The sequence below is a fragment of the Gymnogyps californianus genome, chromosome 10 (assembly GCF_018139145.2).
Source record: "Gymnogyps californianus isolate 813 chromosome 10, ASM1813914v2, whole genome shotgun sequence".
Taxonomy (NCBI): domain Eukaryota; kingdom Metazoa; phylum Chordata; class Aves; order Accipitriformes; family Cathartidae; genus Gymnogyps; species Gymnogyps californianus.
Window position 1 is genome coordinate 23526111 of NC_059480.1, and position 21730 is coordinate 23547840.

The 21730-nt window shown below is 44.9% G+C and overlaps 1 protein-coding gene and 1 long non-coding RNA gene across 2 annotated transcripts; one reads left to right on the forward strand and one right to left on the reverse strand.

The window, feature by feature from the left end:
• Positions 1-170: 170 nt before the first annotated feature.
• LOC127020270 (uncharacterized) lies at positions 171-14964 on the forward strand. The gene is made up of 4 exons (XR_007767045.1): positions 171-228; positions 515-642; positions 5479-5556; positions 14466-14964. It is a non-coding gene; the product is annotated as an uncharacterized LOC127020270 (long non-coding RNA).
• A 367-nt stretch (positions 14965-15331) lies between these two features.
• TMEM212 (transmembrane protein 212) lies at positions 15332-21179 on the reverse strand. Its single transcript, XM_050902675.1, is given in 3 exon segments — positions 15332-15613; positions 21013-21111; positions 21114-21179. Coding segments are annotated over 3 exon segments (447 nt in total).
• Between the last annotated feature and the right edge of the window lie 551 nt (positions 21180-21730).

Genomic DNA, 21730 nt, shown 5'->3' on the forward strand with positions numbered 1-21730 from the left:
CATGCACCATATTTAAAATTAATATCATCAGCAGGTATATGTGTCAAGGCCTCACATGGACTTAATAGCCCTGAGCAGCCTCACCTGGGACCTCCCCCACACCCTGGCCATAGGCCCTGGACCCTATTTAAGCTCAGCCCAGGGCTCTTTCTTACCCCTTGTCTGAGCTATGCTGCAGGAGTGCTGGTCTGCAGCCTTGTTGCTGCCTGTGCTTCTTGGACTGATGCTGTAAGTAGCTGTCTCCTGGATGGCCCCTTGCATGTGCATTGCAGCTTACTGGTCCTATCTGCTTTTGCTCCTGACTGGGCTTCTTGGGTGGCCCCTGGACCTGTTCATCCCTTGCTGGCTCTGGGGCTGTTGATGGCTCTGGTTGCTGTGCTCAGGCTCTGGGAGTGAGGCAGTGCCCTCACTGGGGTTGCCCTTTGTTCCCTTCCCTCAGGGAGCAGCTGCAGCCCTTGCTGTAACAAAATAAAACTATCATCTTATGTGTTGTTTATGTGCATTGTCTTTTCAGGAAGCAAAGAAAAAAAACCCTTTTTCTTCATTAGCTGGGAGATGAATGGCATAAATCAGTGAGGAGTTCCCTAGACTGTCATGTTGGTGGTAGCCCTACTACTCCTGCAAGAACAACTCTTCACCTATGTGAGTAAGAGCATGTGAGCTGACACTGCCTCAGACCCCAGGCTCTGAGAAAGCGCATCAATTTTTTGAGCTCTTCCTAAACCAAAAGTAATAGATAATGGATTCTGACTTATATGGGACCTCTTTCCTGCTCTGATATGACCATTTTGATACAGGCACAATAGCTGAATACATATTTCTGTAACCCTGCTTTCACTAAAAAGCAATGTTTCTCACTAACTGATTTTTTTCTGTTATAAAAATTACTGTTAGCAAATATCTCTCCTGTAGGCATGGACTTTAACTTTTGGAGTGAACAAGTAATTCTAGTTCACAAGAAATTATCATCTTGCCAACTGAAGCAGACAGCTATATGAGTAAATCCTAGCCACTCATTAAAACTGCACTGTGGGTCTAGCTGGTGACAAACCACATCTGTCAGACTAAAGAGAACGTGGCTGTACCTTTGTTAAAGCACCACGTAGGCTGAGGAGCACTGTTGTTAGCAGATCTATGCTAATCTGAGAAAAAAACCTGATGGAGACAAAGAAAGGCTGGGAAGGTGTCTGGGAACTCCCCACCCTTTCTGGCTATAGTCTGGGAAAGTGGATGGATTGCTGGATGCTGCTTCCCCAACACCTGCGACCACAGGGGAGGCAGCGCTAGGACCTGCACTAGACCTGCAGGACTCACCTAACTTGTTTTTCTTAGGCTCCTTGGCTTTTCCAAGTATCAGTTGATTGGTGCTGGTCCCTAACTGACCCCTCATCGCATTGGGTTTTGGATCAGGTTGAGGCAGGACAAGTCCCTTATTACTCCTGTCTTCCTTTGGAGATTGCTTAGAGGTTAGACTAGGTGAGCTAATAACCTGGCTGAATTCACTCTGCTAGGTGATTTATTAGGACTTTGCAGGTCCTGCTGAGATGATACAAATGTAAATGGCGTAGAAAATAAAGACGGAAGATAGTAGCAATGCCTAGCAGTAAGCTGTTACCTTGGAGCAATAGGCCAGTGAGGTCTATGCCCAGGAGTTTCCTGGTTTCAGTCTTTTACTGCTGTTAAATAGAGCTTTAGTAGAAATCCTGACAGCAGCTAGTCTAGCTTTGGGCAAGAGCAAGGCTGGGCTTCTTTAAATCAGTACTAAAGAGGGATATCAGCTGCTGATTACAATCAGCAAAGAATTAAAGTGTGAGAGTGAATAAATATTGCTTGTCTTTTAAGATGAATTAGTTGCAGTGTCCTGCAGCCTGGCTTCTGAAACCGCTGGGAGCTGCAGACAGGTTTCCCTGCAGACGTGCAGCTCCCCCCATGCCTCGGCAGGGGCTGGGAATTAGAGTGGCAACTCTCACTTGAGTTTCAAAGAAAATTACATAGCACTTCAAACTAAGCATTGCAAGCAAGGATGAAAGATTGTTAGTTATTGCCATGATCAAGCTAATCCAGTCCTAAGGAGGATAAAGGGTTGCTTAGCAATACTTTAGCAATGACTAACAATGCTTTACCAGGCTTTTACTGTTTACTAAGACTTTAATACTGGCTCAGTGGGTTTTTTAGTGGAATGTTTTTACTATTTTTGTAGTGGTCTCTCCTCTTGAGAAACTGTCAAACTCATCACATAATGAACAGGCAGCAGTCAGCATTTGCTGATCATGTGTTGATTTTTGGCCTGACCTCATTAAGATTCCTTATCTCTACCTTCTCTTTCCCTAGGAGTTCTTAAATTAGCTAGAGATTAGATTATTTAAGTGCTGTTCATATCAATGCCTCCTAGTCTGTTTATTTTTTCCTAAACCACCCCTTGTCCATGTGGAAGCTCATTTATGGTACTTAAAGGAGAGATGTACTAGGGAAGAGATTGTCTGAACCAGTGTGGAGTCACATTTCACAGAAAACTTTACTATGCTCTTCTGTAAAGCTCTTTAAACACCTTCTAGTGGAAGGTGTCCCTGCCCATGGCAGGGGCGGTGGAACTAGATGATCTTTAAGGTCCCTTCCAACCCAAGCCATTCTATGATTAAATGCCAAAGTGTATATTGTTCCATTTAATATTCCTTAGTAGCATAACTATTAAGAAGAGTCTTGATGGCAAGAGGCTACTATGTACTGTGCAGTATTTTCATATAATTTCCATAAAATTAGATACTAAGGTTTTTTGGTATTCAGCTGAAAAATACAGGCATACACACAAATAAATTGGTCCTCTTCTCTTCTGAGGTATCTGAGTCATGGCTGTCACTGTAGAAAATGTATAGTAATATTTTGGGGAAAGGAAATCACATTAAAGCTGAGGAGTGCATCTGGATTCTCTAAGCATTCCCCTTGGCTGTATCTACACTTCAGAGCTGATGCTATCAGGGGAACCAGTAACAACATGGTAATTCCCAGCAAAACATAGCTCACATTTTAACTGTGTCCAGAGACTCCTGTGCAAGCAAGCGCCTCTGTGGGACTTCATTACGCAGGGCAGATGAGCCCTGTGTGTCTCACCATCCAGGCAGCCAGACCCCATTAGCTCCCCCGCATGAGAGCCGGAGCCTTTCTGCTCCAGCTGGGAACAGGGATCCCACTTCATCAGAGGTGTGTGTAGCAAAGGACTTGCGGCAATATGGTGGGTTTCCATATGTTTTCATGTCAATATTTATGTAACAGCCACATATGAGTTTTTACCTCAGGAGCTCTACAGAAAAGAGTACGGTGGCAGGACTGCCAGGGGCTTTAACAAACCCACCTAGGTGGGATACAGCAGCCCCACAGAGGATGTGAGATTCTGAATAACTGTGTATCTCTTGCTTTGCGTACATTCTGCAGTTATAATATTGATTGCTATGAGATGGGATGTGTCTCCGATCTTGTGAACACCAGTACGATTTCCAAGACTCTGTGGAATGCAGTGTCCGTCCGTCATTCAGCTCCCTTATCTGTGCAAACTGGGAAGGAAGGAGAGAGGAACTGAACATATTACTAGAAGCTCCTGGTGCTTGCTCTGTGCTGAGATTCTGTTTTTATTTGTCACAGGAATTTATGTATCTCAGATTATTCAGCTGGGATCCTGAATTTCTTTCTGCACTGCTAATTCCACGAACTTCTAAAGTTTCAGCATGTTTAGAAAAAGTACTGAACTGAATGTCTAGGAACTGAACTGGGAGCCTGCAGCACAGTCACCTTGGTTTGAGATGTGGGGGACAGCCCAGCGTGGTTTTGTGGACCCACGAGGAGGGCACACCAAGTGAGACCTTCCCCTCTGATTTGGTGAGCTGTGCTGTTGGCTCAGCTACTGAAACGATGCTCTCGGTGTACCCAGTGCTGTGCCAGCTGCACTGTCACCCGTTTGTCATCGTGCTGAATCACTTCGGGAAGGTTTGGTGGCTAGACACTGTGGAGCACGAAGTCAGCTCTGCTCTTTGATGTTTCTAGAGGGGAAATGAAGAAAGCACTTTCTCTTCTGAATTTTCTCTAAAGTCATAGTCTAGCTGTAATCTCAATAGCACTGGCATGAAAAGGAAGAATGGGAATGGACTTTGAAGTTAAAGTTCATGTTTTAGTTGTTCCCAGTTGTATTATGAATATTACCCCAAAATCCAGTTCCAAAAAACTCTGAATTTAGCAGACATCACTTGAAACCTGAATGTTGTCCTCTAAAACCATGACTAGACAATAAAAGTGACTTGGATAAATGTCATCTTTGATCCTTTATCAATGCTGTCAATTAGAGCCTAGAGCACAGCAAAGAATTAGTGGTGACATTTCTAGTGAGCTATTAGTATCTGAGTCTCCCTAAGAGTCCTTCAGGCTTCTTAAAAATGGAAAGACCTCTTCCAGTTTAGATTTAAACAGGAGAATCACTTTACCACTAACCTCATAGCACTGTTACTTAATGATGTGAGTTCAGTGTATCAACACAGCCATTTCACTTGTACTTTATTGCTGGTATTTTTATAAGGTATTTGTCTATCTGTGGGAGTCCTTCAACACAGAGCTATTTCTGCACATCTGCTTTTACGTAGCCTCATGAAATCAGTATTTTGCCTTCTTGGTATGTGTAGACTAATATATTCAATATATTCATCTTTTCTACTCACTTTTTCCAAGCCTGTCTCTCAGTGGCCCTCAGTGGGTACAGATGTCTGACACTGAAGGTTTGTCTGAGGCTTTTCTAATCTTCTCTGCTATATCTGACTGCAATCAGTCCGTAATATTTATTACCTGAATCTAAGGCTTCCTGAGCTTAGTAGCTATGAGAGGAAGGGAAAGCCACACAATAATAGCAATATGTGTGAGACTTAGCACATGCCCAGCAAAAACAAACCTCCACTTGGGAAGAAGGATGACAATGGCATGCTCCATAAAATAAAACCAAATTTGGGGTAGGTTTTCTGGTACAAGCCTCCTGTTGGGCAATGAACTGTGATAATTTGGGAAGTCTCACTTGGCAGATCTCAGTAACAGGGGTGTCTGCAGCTGTGTCAAGTTCAAACTCTTTTTGGGATCTGGGGCTTGTTTTTCTCTGCTGTCTTTGCCCTCCCTAGAAATGTAAAGAGAAGAGAAACATCTGCACCTAGCACAGGGGTAACAAAAAGCATTGCTAAACTTTGGTAATTTGCCTAGGTGGGGTACCCAGAGACAAAGTGTTGGAGGCTGCCTGAGGTTTATATAAGGGTGCTGGTCATCGCCTGATGCTCCTCATTCAAGCTCACTGGGAAAAGGGTTGGCAAGTTGATTTTTAAAATAAAAATACTTGGGAGAAACCCCCTGTTTAGGAAAAGGGGGGAAAACGTGGGGGATGCGATCTCTTCCAGAGAGGCAGGTAGCTGAGGGAGGAAGAGACAGGAATGCTCTCAAAGTATTCCCTTTTTACAGGGATCTCCTGCCTACACAGAGGAACATGCTTCAGAGCAGAGGACTAGACATGCAGGGAGGGATTTTAATCCCACAAAGGTAGGAAAATATGCTTGGGGTATGTATTATTTGTCTAGCTTTTTATATTTCTTGTGCTAGCCAAGCTGCGTTTGTTTTGGAGCTGGTCCACCGGCTGTACGCGTGTCGCATAACTTTGCCCTGCAGCTTGGAGCGTGGGCAGGGCAGGAGGCCTCCAAAAGCACAGAACTGAATAGTTTGGATGGTTTAGCAAGCTGAATCATCTTGCCAAGGGGTCAGACAGGCAAGGTGCAAGGAAATTGGTAGGAATATTTGGCTGGGACTGGCACTGCCTCTTTTGGTGCCAGTGAGCTGTTAATGTGACTCAGGTACCTCATGACACCTCACACTTAGACACCAGTGCTGGGGTGAGAACAGAGAGGAAAGGCTAAGACACTAGAGGTGCAGTTTCTGATTCAGACCAAGAGACAGTATTTAGTCTCAAAACTAGCAGACTTGTCGGGAAGTTACTGCCTGGCACCTGTTTATCCAGGCACTTAAGATCTGCCCACCTCTATGCATGCTTCAGCTATATTTGATATTTTCCCATTCCATCATGCAACTGTTCTGGGAATTTTACCAGTCAGTGAGGTAATCCAAGTTAAACTGTGCTACCTTCCACCCTTGTTTTGAGGCTCTTTTTCCTGAGGATTTTCTCAGACTGAAGCATTTCCGTATTGGTGCTGCCAGCCCAGATGGCTGTGGACTGTGGCAGAAATCATTAAACTGGCTTTGCGCTGAAGAAACCATTCTGCATAATTATATTCCAGTTTTAAAAGGTAGCTAGGACACATCTGCTGAAGTTAACTGTAAGTTTAACCAGGGCAGACATTCCAGCCTGAGGAATTTTCCTAGAGCTTCATGAGATCAATTCCCCTGTGCCCCCAGTCAGCAGGGAGGTGGACCCTTTCAGGGGTCAGCACATCCAAATTGTGGGTAGAAATGGGATTACTGAGGGTTTATTCAGCCTAGCTAGTCACTGGGCTGTGTGTAGGAAAACAGATATGTTGGGTTAGTTCCACAGGGCAAAACCCCAACCCAGACAGGGGAGACCAACAGCAAGGCAATAGCTGATGTTGGTATTGTGGAAAAACTTCTGTGTGTCTCCTTCCCTTTCGAAGCAATCCTGTAAGGATCTGTTTAAGTCCTCTGAGATGGGCCTTAAGGTGGTCCTCCCACATAAGAGCTAATTTTACTTACAGTTCTTGTTCCTGCTTGCCACCGGGCATCTTGTGATACGAGCAGTGCCGTGGTTCAAGGTGGAATTGTCTCACCTTGCGCCATTTTTGTGCTGAAGATAGTCATTACTGAGGCTGAGGGGAGGTTTCCAATAAGGACAGAGGTACCAATGTCCCAAAATTGCCTTTCCTCTCTACTCGATCAACAGAATTCAGCTGCTGCTGACACCCTCCCCCTCCAAGAAATTGAGGGTATAATACTTGTGTTTCTCAGTTTCTTGGCTTTAGCCTCTAGCCTGCAGCAAACCTTGGCATCATCGGTCCTTCCCCTGGCAATTAGGAGTTAAAAGAAGAGTAAGATCTGCTTAGCCCTCCCCAAGAGCAGCTGTAAGCACCTGCCCAGGGTGGGTGCTGGGCTCTGTTGTCAGCCAGTGCCACCTTAAAGCCCTGGAAAGAGGCAAGATTTCAAACTTTTCCATCCTGTACCTCCTTTCTCCTCCTTTGTTCTTGCTTCTGTCTGTTGCCTAGCTCAACATCTGGGGCTTTGGGCCTTCTATGAAGTACATGACTTCTGCCATGTATGGAGAGTCCAGTACCTTGGCATTACTGGTGTGGATGGGAATCCACCCTGGGAGGCAGACACCCAACAGCCAGGCACTCTGGTATCAGCTATGTGGGCATCTTAGTTTTCTGCTGGGTCTGAGCTGCCAATCATTAGCTCAACTGAAGTCAAAGTAGAAGGTTTCAGTAGGATTGAGAAATCTCACAGCTGGTAACTTGCAGGGAAAAGAAAATGTTATACCAGCTTTGCAATTGGACTGTTTATTTAATCTGTGGAATAGGCGCATGTTTTTTTTCCTTGAAGGCTATTCACACAATAGAGAAGTTACTGTGACTAAGAGTGATCAGAAGACATGAGTAATAATGCCAGTGTTTTGAAATTATTTTCTTTCTGAGGGTGTACATGTACCTTGTTTCAAAGGAACTTTACAAGAATCAGCTTCATCAGATTCTTATTCATCAGCTGTTGCCTTCAAAGGAAGGGCTTCTTGTTTTAAGAAAATACGGCTATTAACTAATGCCTTTACTTTTCTTTGATCTTTGCCAGCAAAATTGCTTTCTTGAATTTATTCTGTAGTCTCTTCCATATACAGTTCGTGGCATGCTCACTTATTTGTTCTTGGATTAGTTTCCAATTAATTATCAGAGCCAGTTACAAAAATTTTCATCCAATATGATAAAAAGGCAATTTTTGTAGAGCTGTAAAATCAGGCAAACACTATCTCCTTTCATGTGGTTTGACTTTAACTTAAATTGCCCTGAAGGTAAAAGATGAGGAGATGAACTGCTCCTTACTCCTGACGGGCATTTGCAGTCAAGTCGGATGTTAACACAAAGCAGGAGGCACTTTGTCAATAATAAATCTGGTGTCCTGAGGAGGAAAAGGTTGATGGGGCTTCAGTGATGTTTTCTTCTCTGTCATTAGTACCTGTACAGTAGGATTAATGTCCATTGTTTTCTGAGGTGAGTCAAACATAAAAGCTTGAACTTGGATGGAAATGTCAGATTTTGCTGGGAAGCAAGTGCTGCAGCCAGGCGGGCGGTGTGGCGTGGTGGTGAAACGCCTGCATGTCCCCTCAGCAGAACCAGACATGCTCTTAGCCGGGGCTGGGGAATGTGAACTCGTATAACCTCCCTGTGCACAAAGAAACACAATTGCACTTCACATGCTTGAAAATATGTCCCTTAACTGCTAGTTTGTTGAGCCCATGTTTCCAAGTCTTCAGTAAAATCTGTAAGCACTGCATATTTGGTAACCACAGCTTCCGTAGTGTTTTTCCTGTGTAAGGATTATTTGGCTTCCCTTATTTACATGATGTATTATCAGAATTAACCTCCATCTGTGTGAGGAGCAAGTAGTCTCCGGTCAGTCTTCTGCATTGAATATGTGTCATGGCAGTCAGCTCAGTCCTTCCCTTCACAAACCTTCACACTGTTAGCACCCTTCCTGCTCTACCATTTACAGCCATACAGTAGCTGGGATATTTTAGTTGGCTGCTTGATCTCCTTTGCTCTGGTCAGAGCAAGAGTTGACAGTATTTTATTTTTGCTTTCCCGGTTGGTATCAGCAGTGGAGCTGCACAGGTGACAGTGGTGGCAGGGTGTCCGTGAAAAACCATCTAAGGCAAACGCCACCCAGAGACACGAGGGCAGCCTGTGGAAAGCAAGGGTGCTGCTGCTAATGATTTCTTCCTGACTTGATAAACAGAGGATTTTATTGTCTAGAATGACAGATTTAATGCTACAGTTATTTTTTTTTAAACAAGCAAAATAACCTGTGTCTCAGTGCTGTAGCGCTATTTAGATCCTGATTTGTCCCGCTAAGGAGGCATCGTATTTTTTAAGAGCTGGGAAAGGGTGGCAGACTGGTAATGTCACCTGGACCTGCTGAAGCAGAATCTTACATGGCATCTTCATTAGAGCCCCTGCAGTATTAATTACTCAGAAAACTCATTTGTGGGCAATGACAGTTCAGTAACGAAGCATGCTGAACTGAAATAGAAATCATAACACTTGCAGAGAAAATAGCTTTTGTATGCTTGCTGCCCCCACGAGCAGAACTGCTGACTAGAAACCCAAGAGATTAAAAAGGTTATTGGGCAGGAGTGTCCTGATCACCTGCCATAAAGCACTCGGTTCAGCTGAGCAGACCATCACCCACTGTAATTTTGCCTGACTAATGATTATAGGTTTAGGCTTTAATTCTGCTGTCTGCTCTGTGTGCAGATGGACACCTGCACCGAATGCAGCCAGATGAGAGGAGGAACCTGTGCTCAGGAGTGATTTTTTTTTTCTGTAATGCCTCAAATTCTTCCTTTCTATGTTGGTAGAAATGTCTCTAAGCATCTCTAAACTTTATCAAGTGAATATGGTAGTTCAAGACTATCTTGACTTGTGGTTAAGCAAGACCACTGAAAACAGTGTTACTGTTTTCTAAAAATCTAAGTAACACTAATGTTTCCATAAATACCATATAGCACTTCCCCACGGTTTAGAAACTGTAGTTGAATTATGGAAAGTGAAATTGTAACACAGGCTTATGTAGGTCATTAGCTATCAGGGTTGCCAGACTTCCCTTGCCTGGAAGAGATAGTAACTTGGCTTGAACCATAGTTATTGTCTTTCTGGGCAAAAAGACCTTAGGAGGTTAGGTTGGCCAAAGCCGCAAGGAACTTTCCTTTCCCTTTCTCGTTGGGAGCCAGTGGATGAAAAATATAAGCAGCAGGATAAAGGATTGAAGGATGATGCTGACCCTGAGCCACGGGTTGAAGAGTGGGGAGTAGGGTTGGGGAAAGGATAGTGATGGTTGTGTGGGAGACTGGATGAACAGAGGTGGTGGGCTGTTTAACAGAACATGAGTCAAAGTCGAGTGACCCACGATCAGGAACGATGTTTGGAACAATGCTGTGAGTTGCAGGAGTCAAGGACACAAATCCATGATCTCGGGCCTGGAAGGTCAGTGCTCAAATCTGTAGAAGTATCAAATGTGGATCAGTGAGCTGGGACTCGAGTGTGAGTGCCAGCCTCGCACACAAAGATAAAGGTTTTCTTAAGTAATGCAACAACCCAAATAATCTTTCTAGTTTGCTTTTGTAAATTAAGGTGTTTTCTGGGATATACATATGAGCTGGTGTCTGAGCAGGCAATAGAAAGACTATAGCTTCATCACCTCAAGTGAGGGACTGGCATTCACAGATTAAAAACATGGTTTTACGGCACAGTTATATTCAGATCCTATCCCACTTGTAATGAATCCTGATTATCATAATACTAGTTAGAGCACTTGTGTCAGGCTGAGTTCAACAGCATCGTCTGTGTGTCTGCTGCTAGGTATGTGCTGAAGTATTTTGTTGAGTCAGGGCCTTTATATCTTTCTATGTTTTTAGGTCAAGCATCTCATTTTAGGTAAGTGTCTTGCCGTTACCTTCCACTTTTACCTTTGCATACATGCATCATGTAAGTTTGATACTCAGTAAAATGGATACCACCTATAGTCAAATTGAATTGCAGTGAAATCAAGGCACTGCTCAGGCTTAATAGCAAAATAAACTTTTCTGGTTCTTGAGGGCTGCTGAGAACGCTTTACAACAGGGTGAGATAAGGCCATGTGCGGCCTCTTACTTCCAAGTGGTGGGAGAGGATTAATCCATGCATCCTGCATCAAATTCAACTGAAAGGACATGTAGGATCTAGAGAGGCTTTGCTGCTGGAGGACATGGTGGAGGCAGACACCAAAGCCTGTATCTAGAGTCTGTATCAGCTACTACCACTTCGATTTGAAAATTTTCTCCTTGTCAAGGGCAGATTCTTTAAATTTATGCTCTGTACAGAGGCCTCTGCAGTCAGTGCTGTCCTGTGCAGGTGTTAATGCTGACATTAGGCTTGGAGATTTCCTTCGTTGCTCAGCAATACATGTTCTGCCATATCTTTCTGACGCAACCATTAAATTAACAGCTTCCTTTAAGTGCACTGGAGGTTAACAGGATGTCAATACATAAAACAAATTTTCTTAATGTCAGCGTAGAGCCTTTGTTATCCCTACTAGTCACAGTGCCAAAAGCAGAAAGTTGCTTCTGCTCACAGGGGATCCCATCCCCAAAGCAGTGCAATTGGTCAACACCCTTCCACTGATTGCTGTGGCTTTGGGGTCAGCCCTTCAGCATGGAACAGTTTGACCCTCCTGGGTAATGTAGAAATCATATTTGGAAAAGCTGTGTGTAGAGCTAATTCAATGGGTTTTTTCTCTGCTATCTATAGTTATTGAGCAGATTAATACTGGTAAATATTAAATAGGGTCATCTGGAAGGGGATAAGCACTCTAGCTTTTGCCAACAAACCACTTAAGCACATGCTTAGAGATAAGCACGCATATTAAGGTAAATGGAGTTGCTTATAGGCTTGGTGTTGAGCATATGTTTAGGGTTTCTGGATTTGGAGAAACTCATTGCTTGAAATAATCATCTTATCCTTAATGAATGGAAATTGGATTCTAGTATGAGAATTAATTTTCATTAAACAAAAATTAAAAACTACTAAAAGTAAAGTCAGGATGAAAAAGGAAATGATCTAATTTGAATGCCATAAAATGGAAAGAACATAATTTCAAGAAACATTCCAAAATTTATTTCCCATCTTCCAATCTGCTTTAAAACTCATTCAGGCCCCCAGATTGCCTGGCAGGGTTGGCTTGGTGCCTTGGGTAGCGGATTGCCATGCTCGATGTCTCCAGTATTGCTAGTGAGTACCATGCTCAGGTCCAGCCCACCCAGGGGAGGACCATCCTGGAGTAGGAGGGGCTCTCCCCTTGCTGAACTGGCTGGTAGAATAAGGTAAAATTAAGGTGAAACCTTCTCCACGCAAATCCTTAGAGCAATGCCATTCATTAGGAAGCAATGATCTGCATGTAGTGAGCAGTTATTGCATGTGCACTTCAAAAAAAAAAATCTTAGTTGGAGCTTAAAATATCCAAATTTAGAATTACAGACCTGCTCTGGATGTTACAAAACAGTGTTTGGAGAGACAACTCACATTAAAGCATACCTGACCTTCTTCTGCCAGGAATACTGCAGGAGTGTGCAAAAGCTGATACGAAAAGAGCTCCTGGGTTAGCATATATGCCTTTGTCCCGAAGAGGAAGATAAATAAAATGGAAAGAGACACTCTGAATCCTGCTTTTCCCTTGGAGCACCATTGAAAGCTTGCTGCTGTGCTGAAGTGTATCAGCATCAAAACGGAGGGAAGATTTTTCCAGAGAAGTCCAGCACAAACTGAGAATTCCCACTACGCTCAGTGGGAAACTATATAATCCTGGCCCTTTGTTTGGCAAGTGTTTGCCTTTTTCATAGGGTGGAGTGTCCCCAGCTGGGGGGGACGGGCGGTGCATGCTGGCATTTCCCTGTCAAGCAAAACTGGCGTAAAGAGAGGGGAAAATAAATTATCAGATCTTGGAAGCGAATCCTTTTTAACATTAAAAATGGATAAGCTGTCTTGAGAGGAAGGCAGAGGAGGGAAGGGAAGCCAGGGATGGGCTGACCCTGCAGTGGGTTGAGAAGCACTCCTGTTAATAGCAATCTGCAGCATCAGGCTTTTAACCAACTCATTAAAAGCTTGATTTGCGCTGTGCCTGGTGAAGGAGTGCCTCCTCTTTACCTACCCATGGTGTTGGAGGAAAGGGTCTGCCCTGCTCCCGCATGCAAATGAGGATTTATATGGCTAGAGCTGAAACGTTTGGCAAGTGAGCGCACGAAATTTAAGGTTACCTGTAGGCAGCTGTTGCTCACCCGGTGGGTGTTTTATATGGCTATTCAATTGCGTGTTGCTCAGTGCTAAATGAGCATGGCTTACGTGAATAACCACAGCAATGCAAATGCTGCTGCCTCTGAGATAAAGGACCTTATTTGAGAAATAAATGCTTAACTAATAATACCATAGGCCTCGTGGACTTTTTAAAGTCTGTACTTTATCTCTGATAAAAAGGAAAGAAATGGTCTAGTTCTTAAATAAACCCAAAAGCATTTTAAGGACTTTTTTTTCCCCTTTTCTATTCTCTTCCCAGGTTGCAAAAATAACATCCAATAATGAAATGAAAACAAGCTGAATAGTTACATTCAGTGGAGGAGGGAAGAGGTAGTCGCAGACAGCTGGAGCATGTCTGGGCCAGTGTCTCAGTTCTTTTCTTTCTGCTAGTGCAGTGCCACTCCAAGAATGCAGACAATGCTGGCTACGACTGTTTCATATTTGATTTCCACACTTAAATCTGCGCTTGTTAAATGAAACCCCATTGTCAGGTTGGCACGCATCCACGCTGCCTCCTCAGGTCCCGCTTCAGAGCTTGCTGTCTGTGTTTGGGTGTCCTGCTCATATCCCTTCAGTGAGGATCAGGTATGCGAAGAGCATTTTGCTGGTTTTGTGCTGCTTGTGGCATTGCAACAAAAGCTTTTGGACTTTTCTTGCAACCACATCCATGGATAACCCTCATAAATCTTGGTCTGAGGGCAGACAGAAGTGCTGCAGGGAAGGGATGGGGTTTTGGAACAGCCTCAAAAGCGGTGGATCAATTGGGCACTCAGCTGGAGCCCGTCTCTGGGCAAGGTGCTGGCTGTGCCGCCTGTGGGAGAAAATGCTTGGGCAAGCAGGGCCTGATTCTGCAGAGGGCTGCTATCCTGCCCTGTTTGAGGAGAGGATGCATCTGGGGATGCTTTTGGTCTCGGTGGGGACCTTTGCATGCTTTGCTGGGCCAGGACCAGAGGGTTCAGCGGTTGCAGGGCTTTGCTGAAGGGGGGTCAGAAGAAGTGCTGTGTATTGGAAGCAAAGCAGTGACTGAATAACAAAGGATCATTTCATATCCTCTGTAAAATACCAGGGAGGGCATGAAAATTATGAATCTTTTATTAATAAAGCTTAGGGGATTACAAAATCCAACAGCTGTCCAGTCCTTTAGCCTGCAGACCCTCTTGGCCTTTCTCCCCTGCCATAAGCTGGTACCATGGTCTGATACCTGCTCGTACATCACTTGTGCAGTGTGACTTATTCAGTAAATGCCAGTAATACCCAAGCAGACAGAGCTCTGCCCAAAGTAGTTTGCAGTCTACTTTGGCACAAGGGGAGGGAAAGGGGATAGGATGGGGCGGTGGTACCATGGGGTGTGATGCTGGAGCAGGAGGAAGCACTGGCCATGTTTTGATTCTTCAGATGCCCCAGAGGAGTCCACTGCTGGGCTGTTGTCATGGAAACAGTTATTTTGGGGGATTCGAGACTGGCTCCAAACAAAGGTTAAAGGGAAGAAAAAAACCCTAAGGGACTGGATGCACAGAAGGTGAGATTTTCCTCAGCACAGCAAAATTTGTGAATGTCTGAACCAGCAGCAAGTCCTCCAAGGTGTGTGGGTTGGAGGTACGTCGGGGCTGGAAATGGATGCTGTGCCTCATGCGGGAGCTGGTCGGGAGCGTGGTGCTTGGGCTCTGGCTCCACTGCGGGTCACCCAAAGGTCTGTTCCTCCTCCTGCCCTCACCTCTCATCCTCCTACACTGTCGAGGTGCTGCTGCCTAAGGCTTTACTTGGAGCAGAGATGATATGTGTTGGATGGTGGTTATTTTTCACACCTCTTCTGCTGTTCAGGTAACAGATCTATGTCTGTGCAGGTTTTAATGGCTCCATGCATTAATGGCAGTGCAGCATTCACAGTTGTAACGAAGAGCAGAAAGGCAAATCTTCAGGTTCTGCTTTCTGTAATGTCAAAAGCAAATTGTATAATTTCCATAAAATTTTGCCCAGGCTATATATGCTAAAAGTGTGTCCCTTTGGTTGAAATGGCACTGGGATGTAATGGGTATGAAGGGCCAAATTACTGGTTCATAAAGTGATTTAATGGAATGATGCACGTGGCTTCAGGGGCACTACTGATCCTGATGTGAGTGCATTCAGGATCTGCCTGTCCTTGCACCGCCGTGCCACCCTCCTGGCTGCCATTAATGGCATTACAGGTGGCAATCCACCTTCCCTGCCGTGACCAATGCTCATGTTTAAATTTCCAAGCTGGAGCAGTCTCACAAAAGTCATCACAAACCCAAAAATGCACGGAACATGGCCAAACTTGAGCACAGGTCCAGTATTTGCAGGGTGAGTGGGTACCGCTGATAGCGCGATGGGTCTTTGCAGAGGTTTGGGAAGTCAGTGTAGGGAAAAAGGAACAGGACTGTATAACCCAGGTAGTTGGTCCCAGCGATCCCAGCAAGCGAGCAGTAGCAGTGTGGGCCAAGGAGAAGAGATGCAATGGCAGCAGCAAACTGTACTGAAGCACCCATGATGCTCAGGATGCCGAAGGCAAAACTAGCCTCCCACTGAAATGGAGACAAAAGCATTTTATCACTTTTCTGACCTGCTGAGAGAATTTTTTTAAAACCTTTAAAACTGAAGAGCTCAGTATTTTTGTATTTCTCCATTTCCAACTTGGAAAAAACCCCTTGTTTTTCATATTCAATCTCCTTTATTCTGTGTCCAAAAAGGGATGTGATGGTAAGGAAAATTAGTAGCTTGAATGTCATGAACTTATTAAAGAAAAATATGGATTTTTTTTACAGGGAAGACAAAGTCATTGAAACCATATTTTACTAAAAATACTAGAAGAATAAATTGGAACAGGTATACTTACGCAATTTGTCATATAGCATATAAGTACAGTGGGTGGCCTTTAAAATTTAAACTGCATACTTGAATACTAACAAAGTTCCTCATTATAAAACAGAAAATGTGATAGAACTGGCAGAACTACTGTGCTGGTGGGATATTTAGTGTGCACCCTCTGTAAGCCCTGCACAGCACACTTGATCCACGATATTAGCAAGAAAAGTGCTTTCCCCTTCGAATGCATCATCCACACTAACTCTGCTGCTCCCTTGCTGCCTCCTGCATGTGACAGCATGTAGACTCCTGGACTAGTCACCCTGACTGATGGCACCTTGCATGGAGTTACCACCTACCCCTGCCCTCAGCAGCTCCACACAGTGGGATTTCAGCATGGTTGAGCTCAGCTCTGGGGTAGGTGGGTGAAAAGCTTTGCTGCTCGAGCTGGTGCAGGCTGTCTTGGTGCTGGGTGCTCAGCCCTCGGCGCCCGTTCCCCGGCTCTCGTGCCTCCTTCTTGTCCAGGCGTGTCCCTGACCTGGAGAGGTTTGCTATGGAGCCAGCTCCATCCTTTGTGCCAGCTGAGAGGCTTTTCCATGCTGGGGGAAGCCTTAGAAGAGCTTTTAGGAATAACTTAAATTTCCTTTGATCCAATAACTATGCAGGTAATGAACTAATGCTATTAGAGCAAGCAATAACTAGCTGCTGCACTCAAGCCTCTTGGGGAGCCGAAGGGGCTCTTCTCCTCTACCAGGCTGGAATAACTGCTCCATGTTTCTCCCTGGTCCAGTGCACAGAGAGTGGCTTTAAAACGGTTCAGATTGTGCAGAGCAGAGGCAGGACCCGGGCCCTGCTGGTGTGTGCACTCAAGGCCAGTCAGGAGTGTCCTGGAGGAAACGCTAAAATTTACCTTTTGTGGACTCAGGCATAACATCACATGCTTTTTGAGCACAGCATGGCCATGGATGATGTTTACTGTTTGTTGCCAAAAGGCCAATGAAAACTGTTCTGTGCATCTCCTGCATTTGCTATTCTTGTGCTCCTGAGCTGCCTCCGGGCACTTGGAAGGACATGGCCATCCCCAACAGGGGACACCATCCAAGCCACCATGCCAGCACTGACCACCACTGCACAGTGACTTTAATCAGGATTCTCACGCTGACAAGCGGGGAGCAGGGAAGAAACCCAGGACCCCATGAATGGGAGTGCCTGAAGGAAACCCCAGGCAGTGCAGAAAGGGAGGTTATTAAGGTTATTTTAATGTCTGCTTCATGCTGCTTTTTTCACTTTGGACAAGGAATGAGTTTGGGTTTGCTTATTCTTCCTAAGTGCTGTCAAAGGCGCAGCAGACACTGGTGTTATTCACCAGGTCCCCATCAGGGTAGGGTACTTTTCGTCACTGCCCTTATTTCCGAACCAGTTTTGACTGGGGAGAGTATCTGTGTTGACGATGGGGAGCTGACATACACAGGCACATTTTCATTCATTTAAATACACCAGCAGTGACTCTGGCTTGCAGTGAGTAATCTTTTTTCCAGTGTAAGCATCTTGGACCCACATGTATCTTTGCTCCTAACTTCATGCTGGTAAATGGAAAGAAGAGCTGAAGATGTGCTAAAGGCAAGAGTCTGTGTCCGAGAACACAGAAAATAGCATGATCTGGGCTGTAACTTCTGGTGTGATGTAGGAGACTATCAACACAGATCCAGAACCTTCAGCAATATTGTCCTGCGGTTTGATTTCCATTCTGGTACACTAAATGCAGTAAGGCCCAAGTTTTTCATGGCACTTTCCATTTTTGATTTAGGGAATTTGAAAAATACTTGTCTTGAGGCTGAGCCTGAAGTTATAAACTTGGCATATCCATACTATAAAATTCCTGTGGATAAAAGCAAAAACATCTGGATTCATGAGTGGATGTTGGCTAAATCCACCAGGAAAAAAAAAAACCTTCAAGGGATCCTAGAGGGTTCTAGCCAGAATAAATAATACAACAAAATAAGAGTGCTATTAAGAGTAATTGTAATACTGAAGCCGAATTACAAGATGAGGGCCAAGCCCTTTTCACAATCTGCTTTTCCAGCTAAGAGCCCTTCAATTTACACTTAACGCACATGTGGCTGATGGAACAAAGAAAAAATGGAAGAAGGATGAAAGCAGTGCAGAGATTATTCAGCCTTGCTGGTTTAGCTCCAGGCACATCGTTTAAATGAGTAGATGATCAGTTTCCAGTTTGTTTTAAATTCTCTGGCAAGAAATTTTACGCTCTATCCCAAAGTTGGATGTGCTTAAAACTTTTTTTTTAAGGCTCTGCCATCTTGTTTTATTTCTTAAGGCAAGATTCTGAAAGTCCTCTGCAGGAGACACCTGAGTGCTGGGACTGGAGGGGCAGCCTGGCTGTGTCACCGAGGGGGCCATGTCCCTGCTCCCAACCCACAGGGACCCTGGGACCGGGGAACAGTTGCTCCTTTTCTCCCTCACCTCTGGGAGGCTGAGCCCTGCCTTGCTGAGCCAGATGCTGTACTCAAGCTTAGCAGCACCCAAAGTCAAGGGAAGTGGCCAAAACTGCTGCGTCCCCCACACTTGCAGCCTCTTTGGCTGCACCCTGTTGTACCAGCACTGCTTGCCTGGTTTAAAGCTAGCGAAAGGGGAAAGGTCTGCATTGCTTGCACCTCGCGTCTCCTCTTGGTGTTTTCAGGGTTAAGAGCTGCTGAACAGCACATCCTCTCGCCACCCAGCTCCTCCTGCGTGGGTCTTCTCCGTGCACCTTGCGCCAGGTCTCCAAAGCTGCCATGAGCACCGGGTCACGCAGCATGTCTTCCCCTGCTGTGACGGGGTGAACTACACCCACAGCCGGGTGATCAAAAAGTAAGAAGTTGCATGTTGCTGAAAATGCCCTTAACACACGCATCCCTCCCCAACCACTGTAGTCAGCATTTCTCATTACCTGTACTTTGTCCGCGCAGATCTGCCTTACTGACCCTCACTGACCTTGCATGTTGCCCTTCCCCATTCCCGGAAAGCCCTGGGCATTTGCCCGCTCTGTAACCTTCAGCCAACGCAGCTTGGGGTGAGTTTCTTCCTTGTGGAATAAAAACCTTGTCAGTCAGTCCATGTCCTGTCCTCCTTCTTTGTTGCCCTCTTGTTCCCTGTTGTCCGTACCACAGCCAACGGGTTGAATAGCTCCTGAGGGAGCTGATCTCTTGGTACCACTCTAGTAGGTCCTCCTCCACGGAGAGACTTTAAGTTGTCCTCCACAGAGACGCTTCCTGTGATGTACTGTCAATGCTTAATGCTCTCTGAAGACTGCCACTGGGCTCTGAATGGTGGGATACATGTTTGGGGCGAAGCAATACTTGAAGTACGACTGGAAATACCAGTCACACACAGTGCCGTTTACGCCGCCTTATGTTCCATACAAGGAATAATCCTGTTTACACTGTAAGGAATGGGAGTTCTATCGGCCTTAAAATAGCCTCAGCATCTCTAGGAAATCCATAAAAAGGATGCCCCAGTATTTGTTAGGACATTATTTTCAGCAGATCTTGTTATTTAATTTGCTGCCAACATCCGTCACTTCCTCCACTGCGTATTGCCCAGCACCCACAGCCTGGGTCTGAATCGAAAGCTGACAGGACCTAATGCAAAAAATTGAGTGCTGCTTTCCATTAGCATAGCATCTCGACTGTCAAAGTGAAACGAGGAAATGCATCTGCTCATAGATGTTACAAAATATTTGCTTTGGATTAGCTGCTATCCCTGCCACTGTCCACGTTTGCAGTCGTATTCTTCGACCCAACTTGAAGGCAGTAGGAAGGTCTGCTGAAACTGCAGGGCTCTCAGTTAGGAACAAACAGTTTAAGAAGCTGAGGAATGAGAGATGAAGCAGAGCTAAATTTAGAATCTCAGATAAGAAAATATCTGTATCTTCAGTGCTCTGTGGTTTTATTTTGCTCTACACAAAGCACACCTTGGTTTTGCATGGCTGTTTGCAGATTGTACCAACTCAAAGAAGGCTTGTGGAGAAAAAAAAGGCTTTGATGTCTTCAGTAAACAAATAGCAGTGTTAAAAGATCTTCAGTTCTTGTTAGCATGCTGCAAACAGCTATGTTTGAAGAAAAATAAACATCCCAAGGTTGATGGAAGGGTAGGAAAGCCATAAAGTACTGTAGTCAAATCCTTGGTATGAGGACATCAGAAATGACAGTGCCATGAAAAAACTGTTTCTCTCTCCTTTTGGATTAAAAAGAAAAGAACAAACTGCTTCATGGTTTACCAGCCATGTGGTGGGAATACGTGGGTGTAAAAACCTATGGCTAAATCATTACCACCCAAATCGCAAGAATACTATCAAGTCCACTGGAAAACCAAGGGTAGATCTTGGAATCTCAGGAAAACCTGGAGATCTTCCCCTCCAACCATTGGGGTGAGGGGGAGAAGACTCACCCTTCCTCCAACCCCCATTTTGACTCAGCTTCCTCAGTGCTTTACCCGCTGCCACGGGGCCACCAGCACCTCTTAACCCTGGCAGCTACAGGACCTCGTCCCAGAAAACCTCATCAGCTTTTACGTTGTGCAACCAGCCAGTTCCCGTGAGGAGGCACCAGGCATGCATCGTGCTCTCAGTGAGGAGGAGGAGGATTTCACGGCTGCGTGCCTACCTGAGCTTTTACTCTGTAAAGCTTGTTGTGCTTGTCTCATTGCATCATTTACAACATCCCTTTGGAAATGCAAAAGCTTAGGAAATGAACCAAAGAAAAGAGCTAAACAATGGTCTCAGTTAGACCAGCATAACTCTGGCAATGTTAATCTACATTTTTACCCTTTTAACAATCCAAATTAGGTTCAGAATGAGAAAGTTCGGGTTTTCTTTGTAAAGGGAAATTAAAAATTGGCAGGTCATGATAATAATCAATACACCAATATTTACCGCAAATTTAAATCTTATCAAGAGCCTCCAGGGAGCCTCTCACTTTAGTTTCATGTAATTCCAAGCATTTCTCTGTTTAGAGATAGTTCACAGGAGCTAGGAAATAAATAATTCAGATATAGTTGACTTATTAAAGTCTCTGTAGCATCACTAACATCTTTCCTTTGATAACACTTTTGTTCTGCCTACTAAAGCTCCATTCCAAATGGGACTGGTGAGGCAAACACTCCGTCTGAAGAACCAGGGCTTATAAGAAAAAACAGGGAAAAAAGCAAAAATTCCAGGAAAAAAATGTTTATAATCCTAAAGGTAATAAGTATCCCTCTGGCAACTTCATACAAGCTCTTCACTTTCATTGTGAGCTTCTCCCTGCTGGATTCACAGCGAGGGTTTGTAGCTAAAGCTGAGGCAGAGACAGTTCATAATAAACAGAAGCTCCTTAGAGACCGTAGCCATGGCATGTGAGAGCTGTTTACCTGGCACGATGAAGCACTATTCTATTTATCTTCAGATGTTCCTACAGAAACAGAAGATATTACAGTGTGGTAAATAAGGCCCCTTCACCCCCAGGAATATGGTTTTTTTCCAGACTCGCCCTTCGCTTTCAGCTGCAGAAAGCCCATCCTGTGATTTCTGAATTACTCCTTCATCTGCCTTCCCAAGAGGACAGACCGCTTCCCGGTGCAGAGCGCGCCAGAAACTTGCTGACAGCAACTGGGGTTGTTGTTTCCAACGCTGACCTGCCCATCACAGCCAGCATGAAACCAGCCCCCTCGGTGCCAGCAGCCTCTGCAGGACACGGATGCATCCTCCAGAGCAGGACCACCTTCTCCCCAGGGAGAGTTATTGTTGACGTAACGTGATTGTAGCAAGGAAATTGAGAGGGAGTAGGCTCTAGCTTGTAACT